Raw genomic sequence first — 13,272 nt, forward strand, 5'->3', positions numbered from 1 at the left:
ACTGGAGAAGTAAGGAACCTACATTGAACATTCTGAAGTTAACTCATGTTCTCAGATCAATCTCTGTGCTTTAGGGCAGACACATGCTTATCTCCATAATACTAAAAAAATGCAGCCTTTATGTAAGAAAGGGCCAAGCAAGATCAATTAGAAGCAGGTAAAATATAGTCTCTTGATGTATGGAGTGTAAATACCAACAAAATGTTGCAGGATTCGCACAGTACTTTCAATATGAGAGATATATATAATCAGCATATTTAATACCTTCACATCCTCTTTCTATTTGCCCATTGCAGAAGAGAGCATCTGAGATGAGATCAGGGAGCCGTCCGTTCAAGTCAACTGATGCAAGGCAGCCTTGGAATCCCTCCTTTGCATGCACCAGTTTGGGCAAGGATTTGAACATTTCTTTGGCCACTCCTCCAATATACAAATCACCTGTTGAGGAGAAATAGATATTAGATACAAAAAAGGACCAAAAAAGAACCTTTGAACCACTTGATCTTCTGGCCTTTTTGTGCGGAATGACACATATGTCCTAAACAAACATTCTTCAAAATAAATGTAGAAGAAAACACTGATAATGTGTATGATTCTATGGCATTGCAGGACTGTATTTTTTTAGCTGCAAATGTAGACTTCAAATTTGTATGACTGATTACTCAGAAGTACCTGGGCATGTTTTTCATGTGCCACCTTGTGTTCAGGAAACATGCATCTGTTTCAGAGAGGAGGGTTAAATCACAGAATCCCCATCTAGAAACCCATCTAGAGCTTATGCAATTGTTCACATACTCAGGGAACCTGACCACAGGCCACACCAGTGATGGACCCAGCACAGTGAGATAAAAGGCAATAAGTGAAGCAACAAGGTCCACCCGAAGTCCATGAATCCAGAATCATCCATTCAGAAGTACATCAAAAAAGTAAAAGATTTAAGGACACATGAAAGGAGAAACTTAGGGATGCCATTGTTAAACAGCAAAAAGACCATCCCCACTAAACTCACACTCTGTGCCAGTCATGTGGGAACAAGGGGACTTAGATGCCTTTAAAATGGCAGTATGAACACTGATCAAACAGAATTTTATTGCCAAAAGTAATTCTAATAATTCAGCTTGCTCTGATGGACCTCAGGTGACTTACTCAGGACTGAAAACCAGTGCTTTTCTCCCTTCAAGTAATTCTTACCTCAGACTTGCTTTGAAAGGACATAACTATAACTTTCCCCTTCAACACCAGTGGGAGTATGCTTTTTTTGTTTTAAAACAATTCAGGCTCTACCTTTCTTTCATGTGTTGGGTGTGTCTGGTGGACAGAACAGTCATCTTTTCAAACCAACATAATCATAACGACTTCCCTAAGTGTGCCTTAAGTGTCAGGCTGCAAGTTTAACCAGGTGCTTTCCATGCCTGCTGCTGAGGACATGCTGCAGAAAAGAACCTGACTGCTACTTGGCCAGAGAAGTGAAGCAGGCACAGCACAGTTTCTACCTAGGCATTAAATCCTCATCAATGACAGAATTTTTTGCTAGTACAAATGTTTGGCAGGTTATCTGAATATACATTCTAATCTACATTGTGCTTTCCAGTAGAAAACTACAGTCTGGCTGATTTTGGAGCCTAGGCCACAGGACCAGGTGCTCTAGTACCAAAGAGTGTTTCTGCATCACCTCAAATGCAAAATTGTTAATTCTGCGTTTGCTGAGCTTTGTAGGAAGGTTTTACAGTGACAGAACTCAGAATGTACTATTGCCACTACTCCTAATTCCAATCTCCCTCTTATTGATGTAAATCACCTTTTACTTGTTCTCCTGGCATACTTCTTGTTTGAAAGGGACCGAAATTTAGTGCTGGTTGTAATGGTTTACAGTTTGCCTGCAAGGAAATAGCCTGAAACTAATAAAAGTCTATCAGAATGAGAAAAATCTTTAGTCACTACATACCAGCCCTAAAATTCAACTGCATTTGAATTAGTGAAATAGAGACAAAAAGCTTATGAACATGCATATTATTAAATTTATAAGCAAACCAAGCAAGTCTTAGCAACCTTTGTAGCATCATAGATTAAGAAACCTCAAGCTTTATCCATTTCATGTAGATGATTTGGAAAATAAGATCTTGCCTTCCTCTAGAGTTCTGAGGTACAGTGTAAATCTCACAAGCACAAGATTAAACATAACAGATTAAAATATGGTGATCCATCTGTTTCCACAAATGGGATCTAATTCATTCACAGCAGAAAGATTCCTGCATTTTTCAATCTGCTGAACTGAAAACAATGTTAAAACACTTGTGTCATGATACCTGTTCTTCATCTTTTTCTCAGACGGAACACCTAGAAAGCAAAATCTTTCCAGGTTTCCTGAAGTTCTGTGCCTTCAGTCACTGTCAGCTCAGAATAGAGAGATAATTCATCTCAACTGATCCCAACAGACTTAAAAGAGGGAAACCATTCCAGAGAATAGTATTAAGAAAATAATTTCTATGATAAAAAAATTAAACTTGATCTATTGCACATGACATGTGCAATGTCTTTTTAAAAATATACTCTCCAAGTAACCTTTTTTATTCTGTGATTAGTTAGACCTTTAAAACCACAACCTTTCAGATTGATCCCCTGCTAATTCCTGCTACCCACCTCTCAAACCTATTGAGATTGCTATGCACAGTCATACAGCAGGTGCCAGTTATGATGGATGGCTAGCAGAAGTCCAGGTCAGTGTGCCAACATAGAAGCTGGAATTCAAAACATTTGCTCCTGAAAATATACACTGGAATATTGCCAGTTAGGTATCGTATGCAGTGAAGTACAATATATTGAGTCTAAATAAGCTGTATCCCTACAGTTTACTTACAGTACCTTTGTGTGTCTCTAATTATCAACAGAGTGTTGATAATTAGATGGATCATTTTATACTACTAAAGATACAATTTTTACAAAAACATGTTCTGGGTAATATTTCAGTTTTGTTGATGTTCAAAGTAACTTTGAGTTCTGCTTTTGTACTAGCAAGTACACTACACAGATACATATCTCAGGTATTGAGCAGCCAAACTGACTATTAGACTGCACCTTTTATAAATTATATAAAAAGTATTTTTATGACTATGAGCTAAATCTTCCTAGATTTAATATCAAATGTTTAATACCATATGTGGCTCAAGTTTGCTGCTGCTGCTGGCATAAAAAATGTTTTCTCTCAGACACAAATTTTGCTAGGGGATAAGCTCTGGAATCAAAATTCAGATTTTTATTTTTGTTTGAAAGTTAGTTAATTATTTTCACTTGGTAATTTTTCTTATCTGCCATCACAAAATTTCTGCATTGCTACCTTTAATTAATCATATGCCATTTTCATGTTCATCTCAATGAAGAAGTAGTTTCCTACAAAACTCAATCCATTAGACTTTCAGACAAGATAGGATTGCAGAAAATATTGTTAATTAAAATATTTTATATTGAACATGCAACGGCAGAGATTCAGAAAAGAAAAAGATTGTCCCTGCTCCTGCTAAATGAGATCAGGGGAATCAACACAGTACAATACAAATTCCCAGGTTTTCTCTTTCTCACTTCTTATGTAAGTACAGCTTCACTACTGGAAATTTTACTCCAGAACAAATCCCTTGTTGTGTATCTGGCTACCTACAGGTGTGAATTACATGCAAGTTACTTCATGAAGTAAGGTACCACAGTTCATCAGATCAATATTACAAGATTATGACACTGTGTTAAACTGGCTGCAGCCTAAATGCAACACTAATGCTATACTGCTACCCACAGAAAATGTGTAACCACAGTTTCTGGAAGTAAAGTTCAGCTGTTGCCTTTCTTGCACACATTCTCTTCTAAAGTTCAGTTTGATTTTTTAAATGTATTCCTGAAAAAGTCTCATTTTTCTCATGGGAATCCTGATTTTCTTTAATTTATGAAGGAAAATAGCCAATTTACATAAAATATGTGTCAACTCTCATAGGCAAAGTTGCAGGTAGTAAAGAAATGGGTGAGGTAATACAGTGAACCAAGATTTCCTTCTGATCACTGGAGAAGCTTCAAATAAAGCAGTTATTTAAAAGCAGATCTCACAACTCTCTTCTTTCTTGTATTAGGAGTCAGTGCACAGATTTATCTCCTTTTTGTTGGAGTGGGAGGATTGTTTCCTCTCTTTGTTTTTCTGAGGCCAAAAAACCCAAATGTGCTGCAGGCATGTTCTCACTGGCACGTTCATGGCAGGCCAGAGGAATCAGCTGGAAGGCAGCACTTTCAGAGCTAGACCTGCTCATGGCAATGATGGTACTGCTCAGTTATGCCATAAGCACTGATAAAGAGAAGATTTTAGTGGGTTTAACTTGCATCTTTTACAGGTACTGCAGATCCTCGTTTATTCCAAGAGGATCTTTCCTATTTACACCTATTTATCTCTTTTCTGACTTAGAGCTGATTCGTGCTTTAACTACAAGTAAATTTAACACAGAAACAAATTGCTAGCTAATAAATTAACCCCAGTTCTCAATGTATTCATTATTGGTATCACACTATGCAAAAGCACACAGAACACCACACAACAGTGAGTCACACACAACTGTTGGTAAAACAAATGCCAAGTCCTCCTGTAATAGCTCATCTTTTTTTATCCCAAGCCTCTGCATTCCTTCAAAATAAGAACTTTGCAAATGCTAAACCAAAGAAATGTAAAACAAAGATTGAAGATGCTGTTCTATTTTCTGAATAACTAAAAGAAGTTATTAAGAGCTATTATCTGGCACTAGGGACATTGCTGACAGGTCACTTCATAGACTTTTCTCCTTTCCTGAGAATTCTTACATGATACATGCTGGTGGGCAAAAACTATTAGCTTCATGTAACAGCTACCATTGTCTTCAAACATAAGTAGAGAAAGAATTGTTTTCCATGTGTTTATAATGGTAACAACATAAGAATACTGCTCAGGTGTGACTGGTGCACCTGGACCCCTTAACCAGGCCAGCAGTAGTTTGGTACAGGAGATTGGTGACATCAGGGAGCAAGTAGTTTAGCCAAGATGTAGTTAGACTTCTTTACTCTCCTAGACCTGTGTGCTTTGTGTACTTATCTGGTGTTCATTTCTTGAACACCTTTGTTGACAAGAAATGAAAACCATTCATTCAAATATTGTTCCATGAAAAAAAAAATAAGGAGGAATTAAAACAGTGGAGGGAATAGTGGCTTGACTTTTTCGTAACCCATAAAGACAACATCTCATTTTTATATAGCTGACCAAAAGCATCTTCAAATCCATCATTCTCTCCAAAAGCAGACATTCTCTCCCCCAATCTCTTGTTGTGCTGCTGGTTTTAAATATACTGTCAGCTATTCTCTTAATTTCCCTTTCACTTTGGAAGAAGTTGCTCTGTCATGTTTCTAATGTCACATTGCACTAAATCACCATCGTGGCTAGGAATGAGAGTTCTTCATGGTGTACTAGAGTGGTGTTACTCCCCAGGAAAGAGATGGATAGCCCTGGCATGCCATGGTGGATTCTGAAAACACAGCAGGCATCTCCACAATTCCTTTATAAGACACATGAAAATACAAAGGAACATCTGGCTGCGGTGAAGCCAAGGTGTCAGGCATACTTTTCTCCAAATATGCTATTTCAAAATGATCAAGCATACAACAGCTTCTTCCCTCAGGCAGGCAAAGAGGATGGAGGACTGTAAAGGCTGAGAAATGCCATAGGGAAAGTCTAATCTCAAAAGAAAAAAGTGCTCACTTTATTCCAGTCCCTCCTAAAACAGACGAGCTGCTGTTACCAGATCAATAGAAATCGCTTTGTAGTATATTAATAATTGCACTACAAAGTACATGGGGAACTCATCCTAGGACAACCCACACAATCCCAGCTCACAGTATTTTTGAGACAACTGAATTGTGAAAATAAATTACTCTGCACAAGCTGAATATGCACTGACTAAAAGAACAGACACCATCCTGGTCTTCAAATCTCGAAGGGCTGTTGTCTCAAATGAAAATGTCAGGCAGGCATTCAGATGTCTTTGACATTCACTGAAATATGGGAACCTACCTGGCCTTGATGACCTTCCCACCTCCCCAGTGTACAAGAGCACCCACCTTTTGCACATTTACTTTGTGCAATAGGTGGAGCACAGCGGACACTTTTCTTTCAAATGGGGGATTTCAGCACACGATTTAGAAAAGGAACTGGGCCTGAATAGGGATGAGTGCTCATTCTAGAGTGTCTCCTCACCTTCATCAATCCTGAGTAAACACTTGCTCTTTGTTCCATATCAATAAAATGTTTGGTCCTTTTAAAAATGTTGATGAGATATAATTGCTCTTTTTTCATAAACCAAGAAGCCCGCTGTGATCATAGCCCATTAATAAACTGAAGAACAGTTGACAAAGGCTTAAATGATGCATCCACAGAGCTTCTGCAGCACATACGCTCCAGCATATGGCTTTTCAAACCCCCTTTGCAGCAGAGAATATGTACTTTGCTGTGCATTCACAGGCCTGCTTGATGCTAGAGCAAAGCATGACTGAATTTTGTCTACCACTTCCAAGGGCACTTGAGGGAGGACATGAAAATGTAAACTTAGTGTTTTATGTCCACTTACTTCAAAGAATCCATTCTGTAGCTTCAGTATTGATTTGTGGTTGATGTCTTTTGGTTTTGATGTGATTTTTTTTTTTTTTTAAGAAAAATAGTCTTTTCAAATATTTGTCCTGTTGGAGTGATTAATTCTATCACTTTTAGACCCTCTCTCACCTAAGGAGGGAAAGGGTGGCTAGTTTACTTGTCCAGGCTCTGCTGAGTTATCTGTCCTTTCAAATACTTCAGGCAAGAGGCTGTTTTATGATGTGACAGGTGGTGGCTTTCATCTTTCACATTCCCTATAGTGATAACCAAGCAAGGCAAAATGTTTACAGGCAAATAAAAAAAAAAAAAAAAAAAGAAAAGAGGAATTTCTAGGTTAGCAAGTCACTCTTTTAGGAAGGAATGTAGAAACTGATCTTTTCACCCCAATTCTACACTGCTTTCAGTATCTTGCTTGAATACACCATTAAATGTATTAGAAAAAAAAAAAGAAAGAAATCACCAGCACTGAAATGCTGACATTGTGGATTTTCTTCAGGCACCCTTATTGGCACATAGTACACATTGTAGTTATTTGTCAAGAGAATTGAACTTTGAAGATATTTCTTCCCTTGACTGATACTTGACTTTTTACAATTTCATTGTAGCACTGCCCCGTAGTCCACACTGACAGGAAAAAAAAAAAAAAAAGAGAATTAAGAGGTATAAGAAAGAATTTACAGTTGATGGGTGGGCCAGGAACAGCATCTTACAGTTTTCACTTGCCACCGATTTCCACAGCAGTCCAGAGTGGAGATAGAGCTGCTGCTTCACCTTTCCCCAATCTCCTGGTTCCATCACACTACTCAGAACTGCACTGAAGGCTTTTCATACTCGTGCAAATATTCTTCTGCCTAGAAACTTTTTCTTAGGGCTCTGCTAGATGTGCTGTCCACTTCTGCATGCATTTCTTGGTGCTCAGATTTCATTCTTACTACAATTTCTGTCTCACTTTAGTACTCCTCAAGGATCACACAAATGTGCCTATGTTACACAAGCAAGTAAAGGTGGTGTTTAAGAGACAGCAGCAACACAACAACGTCCTTGGGAGAGAAGTTTTGAATAGACAAAAGGAGATACTCAAGAAGTGCGTGCTCACATCTGAAGATTTCTCCAGGTTAAAATCCACCATTTCCCCAGAAATTCTGTTCTCAAGAAATGTTTTTTCCCCAAACAAGAAACAGTTACACAAAAACATTTATCATTTTCCTGACAACAAAAATCCTCAGATTCCCCGCCACTTTATTCCTCTCTGCTTGTTTTTACCCCCACTAAAGACTAGATGGAGAGCACTGGCATTGAAAAAGATTAAACAGATGTAAAACCAAAGCAGTCTGCTTGTGCAATGGACTGTGAGGAAAATTGGTGATGCATGTTAAATGGTAAATAATAAAATCTAATTGCCATATAAATGTGCGTGGCAATCCATCTCCCACATAATCAATGCTAGGCCAATTACTCTGTGTGAGGGGGATGGCTGTGGTGGAGAGGTGAGGCATTCAAGCACATCAAATGTCCTTCATTTCTTGCCTGTTCTGGCCACTTTTGGAGATTGTATACACCTGAAAAATGGACAAAATCTAAAAAAGCTAGCATTTGCATGGCATAGAATAGTCAGATCTCCCTTCCTCCTGCTATAATGTTTTCACTCTCTGCTTTTAACAGCCAACACATGCTCTTAGCAGAGCCTGCTTTCAAAATAGTGAGGAATTCCTCTTTCCAACAGACACACTAGACCTCAGAGATCATAATCTACAAAACTCTTCCTTTGGGAAATGGTTCAGGCACAATTCTCCACATAAAGCTACCAAACAGCTGAGATGTTAAACGTTCTCCTTTTGAATGGAGGCTTGCAGAGAGTAACTTTTTTATACGCTATTACTTTTGATCAAGACAATCACATTCAGACTCTGAGGACATTCCATGAAGCTGCCTTTTTGCAAAAAGGACTGTTCTGTTAAAATACCAAGGTTAATGAGGGTTCTTGGCAGCACATTTTAAAACAAATTTAGGATGTGCTTCTTCAATCTGTGTATCTGTGGGGGGACTAGGATACAGTGGAATGTATTTATACTAAATATGTAGAGGCTTTGGTAAGTTTCAAGAGTATACATGTTTCCTGTATTATTCTTAACATAACTTTTATTTGGTGTTCCAGAAAGGGCTTGAATGAAATTTCACAATCACCAGGAGTAATAACCTGCATGTCAAACAGCTGTAGGAATGTAGGCAAATCTATTCACTCATAAATGTATGAAAGACTGAGAAGAACAGGGGAGAAGCAGAAGAAAATAAAAACCCTTCTCACCATGTCTGACAGCCTATTGCATTTTTGACTTCACAGTACAAGCTCTAGAATATCTTTATTTAATCTAGAACTACTGGAATAGATTTTCAATTTTTTTCCCTGTCTCATAATTTTGGCAATTTGGGCACAACTTCTGAAGCCTTAGCACTATCAAAATTATTTTTACAACCTGGTAGACAGCATTACTATTTACAAGCAGCATGTGAAAAATGGCAAAGAAAGGAGGATAAAGGAATTCCCATTAGACCAGGTTGTCCAATGATGTATTGTTATCTACTCCTAGAACTTTGTTACATAGGAAATCTCAAAGAAGAGTTCTCAGTTTTAAGTCCCTTGTTTTTCCTCTGTACAGAGTCTGCTTTCCTACATTATCAGGAAGACAACAGCTACATTTGCTATTATCTACTCCAATAGGTCACACTGAGAAGATCTATTTGCTGCTGACAGTATTTGGAACTCTGTATTTGGAACAGAACATTATTTCTGCATGAAGAATTCACACCCCACTGGCAAGGTCATTACATTTAGCTCACGCATGATTATTTGAGAAATTTAAACATTAATACTTGCTCATTTGTACAATGTTTCTGTGCTTCTTAAAGCTTTGTTTCTCTAGTAATAAAAATATAAAGGATCACTGCTGTTGATAGAGACCTTGCAATGTAGAGAAAAACATATAATAAAGCAACAAAAATAACTGCCTCAATATAAAACAACAGAGAAAAATATTACATGAAAGTGAAACAATTTCAATTTCCATTCCTGAAACAGGAATTCCTCATTATGATCCAGACCAATTTAGCTCAGCACGAATAACCTACTTTGACAGGCAAATGAAATATCAATAGATTAAGGGACTATTACAAATCATCAATGAATATGCCAGGCTAGTAGACCTACAGATAATTTAGTTAATTGCATTCAAACTTTACAAGGATGAATTAATTGCCAAGCGAATATTTATGCACATTGAAGGACTATAATTTGGTGCATTTGTAAAACCACTGAGGTGATACCAGAAATAAATATAACTACTTTTATTTTAGGTGCTTCAATCTAGTCTGTTTTCACAGTATGGGACAAAACAGCAAATGAAAAAGCAAACATAGATAGAAGCAGCAGCCCTATCTCATAAGAATAAAGGAAGCCAAGGGCCAGTGAGGAGATAGAGAAATTAATAGAACGCTGACAACAAGAGGTCTAGACAGGTTATTTTATTCCAGGCAGGTTGATTCTGATGCATGCTCTAGTATGGATAGCATTTTTTTGAGGATGCAGTGATATAACAGCACAGGAAAAACACGACTTACAATGGGCTTTAAAACTGACATTTGGGAAGGTTACATGAAAGATGATGACAGTGGGACAAGTTGAAATTATGAATGTCAGTTCAAAAAAACAGGTCTTGACATATGAAATGATGCACAGGCAGTAAAAGTTAACCCATAAATATTGAGCTGTGTAGGATTTTTATTTTCAGAATGGTGATTTCCTACTAAAAAAAATGTAGTTAGCCCAATATCAAGATTAAGATGACTGCAGATCATCTTAGAGGATACAGCATATCTGCAAATAAGTTCTGTGATCTGGAAAGTTTAAAATTGGATTGGATACTGAAGTACTGAAACTACTAACTCATACAAAAGTTTGTAACTACTTTTTGTCCAATCTAAAATAACTGAGGCATTCTTTACCTTCTCGTTTGGTAAGAGTACAGTATCTCAACTTCTCATTTCAATTTATAAATAATTAAAATGCTAAAATATTTTAATTTTCTGATGGGTCTTCCAAGAGAATTCTGATTGGATTTTTGCAGGGTTTTTTATGCCTGCTGTTTAAAAACGTGTGTGAAAACTTTGGGAATTAAAATATTGCCTATATGTGTAGGAAAGAAGCAAGAGGAAAGTTAAACCCTGGTTGGTAAGTGGATACAATGTGTTCTTGAGGACGTCCTCCTCCTTGGAAGTAGATCATGCATCTTTAAGTACTTATAAAATAAAATAGTTTCTGACAGAACTACAGTTTCCCATACCACAGGAAAAAAATTGTGGAGGGGGAGAGACATTATAGATCTTGTAAAAGTCACAGTCTAAGCAAGGGAGATGCCTTTTCTTTGGCAACAGTGAGGAACAAGACTCATAGAATGGTTTGGTTTGGGTTCTGACGCAGCCCAAGACACAGCTGGCTCTCTGGGCTGCCAGCCCACGTGGCTGGGTCATGCCCAGCCTCCCATCCACCATCACCCCCAAGTCCTCCTGGGCAGGGCTGCTCTCAATCTGTTCGTCCCTCAGCTTGTGTTGACAATGCAGGTTGCCCCATCCCAGGCGCAGCACCTGCTCTTGGTATTATGAGAGTACAATGGGCCTACTTCTTGAGCTTGTCCAGATGCCTCTGGATGGCATCCCATCCTTCAGGAGTGTCAACCACATCATTCAGCTTGGTGTCATCAGCAAATAAACCGAGGGTGCCCTCAATCCCTCCACGTCATTAATGAAGACATCTAATAACACTGCTCTCAGTAAGGACCCCTGAGAGACACCACTTGCCACTGATGTCCATCAGGACTTTGAGTTGTGGACCACTACTGGATGCAACTGTCCAACCACTTTCTTATCCATCTATCAATCGACTCATGAAATCCACCTCTCTCCAATTTGGAGAGAAGGATGTTGTGGCCATGTCAAAGGCTTTACAAAAGTCCAGATAAATGACATCTGTAATCTCTCCTAGTCCACTGATGTAATCATTCCATCAAGAAGTTAAATTCCATTTTCACTTGTTTTTCTGTGCCTTTTGAGGCTACTCAGACCCCTCAGAACATCAGAGCACAGCGTCAAGTACAACAAGAAAGAATTCCCCTCCACCCAACTCTTTCAGGCCTTGAATTGCAGCCATGCCAACCATCTAAGCTATCCTGAGAGCAGGACAGGGAATCTGCTCATGAAATATATGAAAGGAAATTTGCTGTGTAACTGTGTTGGCAGGCTTGAGCTGCACTGCTTTTGCTGTTCAGACTCATTTATCTTTACGGGTTATCTGCTAGAACTGCACCTCAGCACACTTCGCTAATTTTCCCTGCGAGGGAAAATAACACTGTTCTTGGAATCCAAACACAGAATTATTTTCACTCATTTATTTGTCTCCAATTTATAATTTACCCATCTAATTACCGCAATAATTAGGCTGCAGGATGTAATATATGTGTTTCCACAGGTAGCTGCTGAAATTGTACCAGAGGTTATGCAGGGAACCGATGTTTGTGATAATGAACTTTCTGTGTTACATTGCCAAATCCTACACCCAAAAGGAAACATATATTGGAAATTCTCTCCTATACTTTTATGGCAGCTGTCTGCTTTCCCAGACAACTTCCATGCTGTGCAGGCTTGACAACACAATCTGTGTCTTATCTTTGTGCTGAATTCACTGTGTATTTGCAAAAACCCACATACAGAGGGATTTCTTTTTCCAGGATCAGCTTGGATTTCAAAATCAGAAATTGGTAACTCTGCAATTACTCAGAATGGCTGCACGTTCCATACTATCTGCACACATTAATATTTTACCTAATGGTAACTCTGGTTAAGCAGAACTATTGATACCAGTAGCAGGAAGTGTAATTTTGCATTTGCTTTGTTGCTAAGGCTAAAATAGTACAGGACAATGAATTAATTGTAACTATTTATATCAGGAAAGTTTATGGAGTGCTTATAGCACAACAGAAATATGTCATTGTTAGAAACACTGATGTAAAATAGAAAAGAAGCAACTACAGGAGACCATTTCTACTAAATACAAAGGAAGGAAAAACAGTAATGAAAGGCAATTTTTTTCTCTCTTTTAGCCTGCTGGCTAAAAAGTATCAGCTTGAACCCCCTCCCAAATCCAACCAAAATTCTCATGATATATACTGTGCCATATTTAAGGGAAGATGACTGAGTAAAATTTGGTGTAACACATTTAAAAAAATAAAATAAAATGAAGCATACTATTATGAGGAGACAGAGGTTGAGGATTTGTGTATGCTAGACCAGTTTTAGAGAGGTGCTTGCTATCTATTTCTGCACGAAACACGTCAGGCTTGTTATTCTTTTACCATCCACATTCCCTGGGTGGTGAATTACAGAAAATCATCTAACACAATTCACCTTCCTCACTTCAAATCTCAGTAGGTTTTTTCATGCTCCTCATTTCTTTTTCTTTCTTTTTTTTTTTTTTCCAAAGGAATTCAAGGTTAGAAAACGCGACAGCTATGGATACAGTTTTTACTTCAAAAGCGCAAGGCGAAAGTAGCATTTTCAAAGTGCAGCGCACAAAGGGATGT

The 13,272-nt window shown here is 38.1% G+C and overlaps 1 protein-coding gene across 31 annotated transcripts in view; it reads right to left on the reverse strand.

The window, feature by feature from the left end:
• Positions 1–13,272, reverse strand: part of NRXN1 (neurexin 1) — a 674,580-nt gene that overhangs the window by 341,315 nt on the left and 319,993 nt on the right. For all 31 annotated transcript variants that reach the window (XM_039568063.1, XM_039568060.1, XM_039568048.1 and 28 more), the window contains one exon: positions 265–438. In XM_039568063.1, the coding sequence (XP_039423997.1) occupies positions 265–438 (174 nt within the window). The remainder of the gene's footprint in view (positions 1–264; positions 439–13,272) is intronic.

The sequence above is a fragment of the Corvus cornix genome, chromosome 3 (genome assembly GCF_000738735.6).
Source record: "Corvus cornix cornix isolate S_Up_H32 chromosome 3, ASM73873v5, whole genome shotgun sequence".
Lineage (NCBI taxonomy): Eukaryota > Metazoa > Chordata > Aves > Passeriformes > Corvidae > Corvus > Corvus cornix.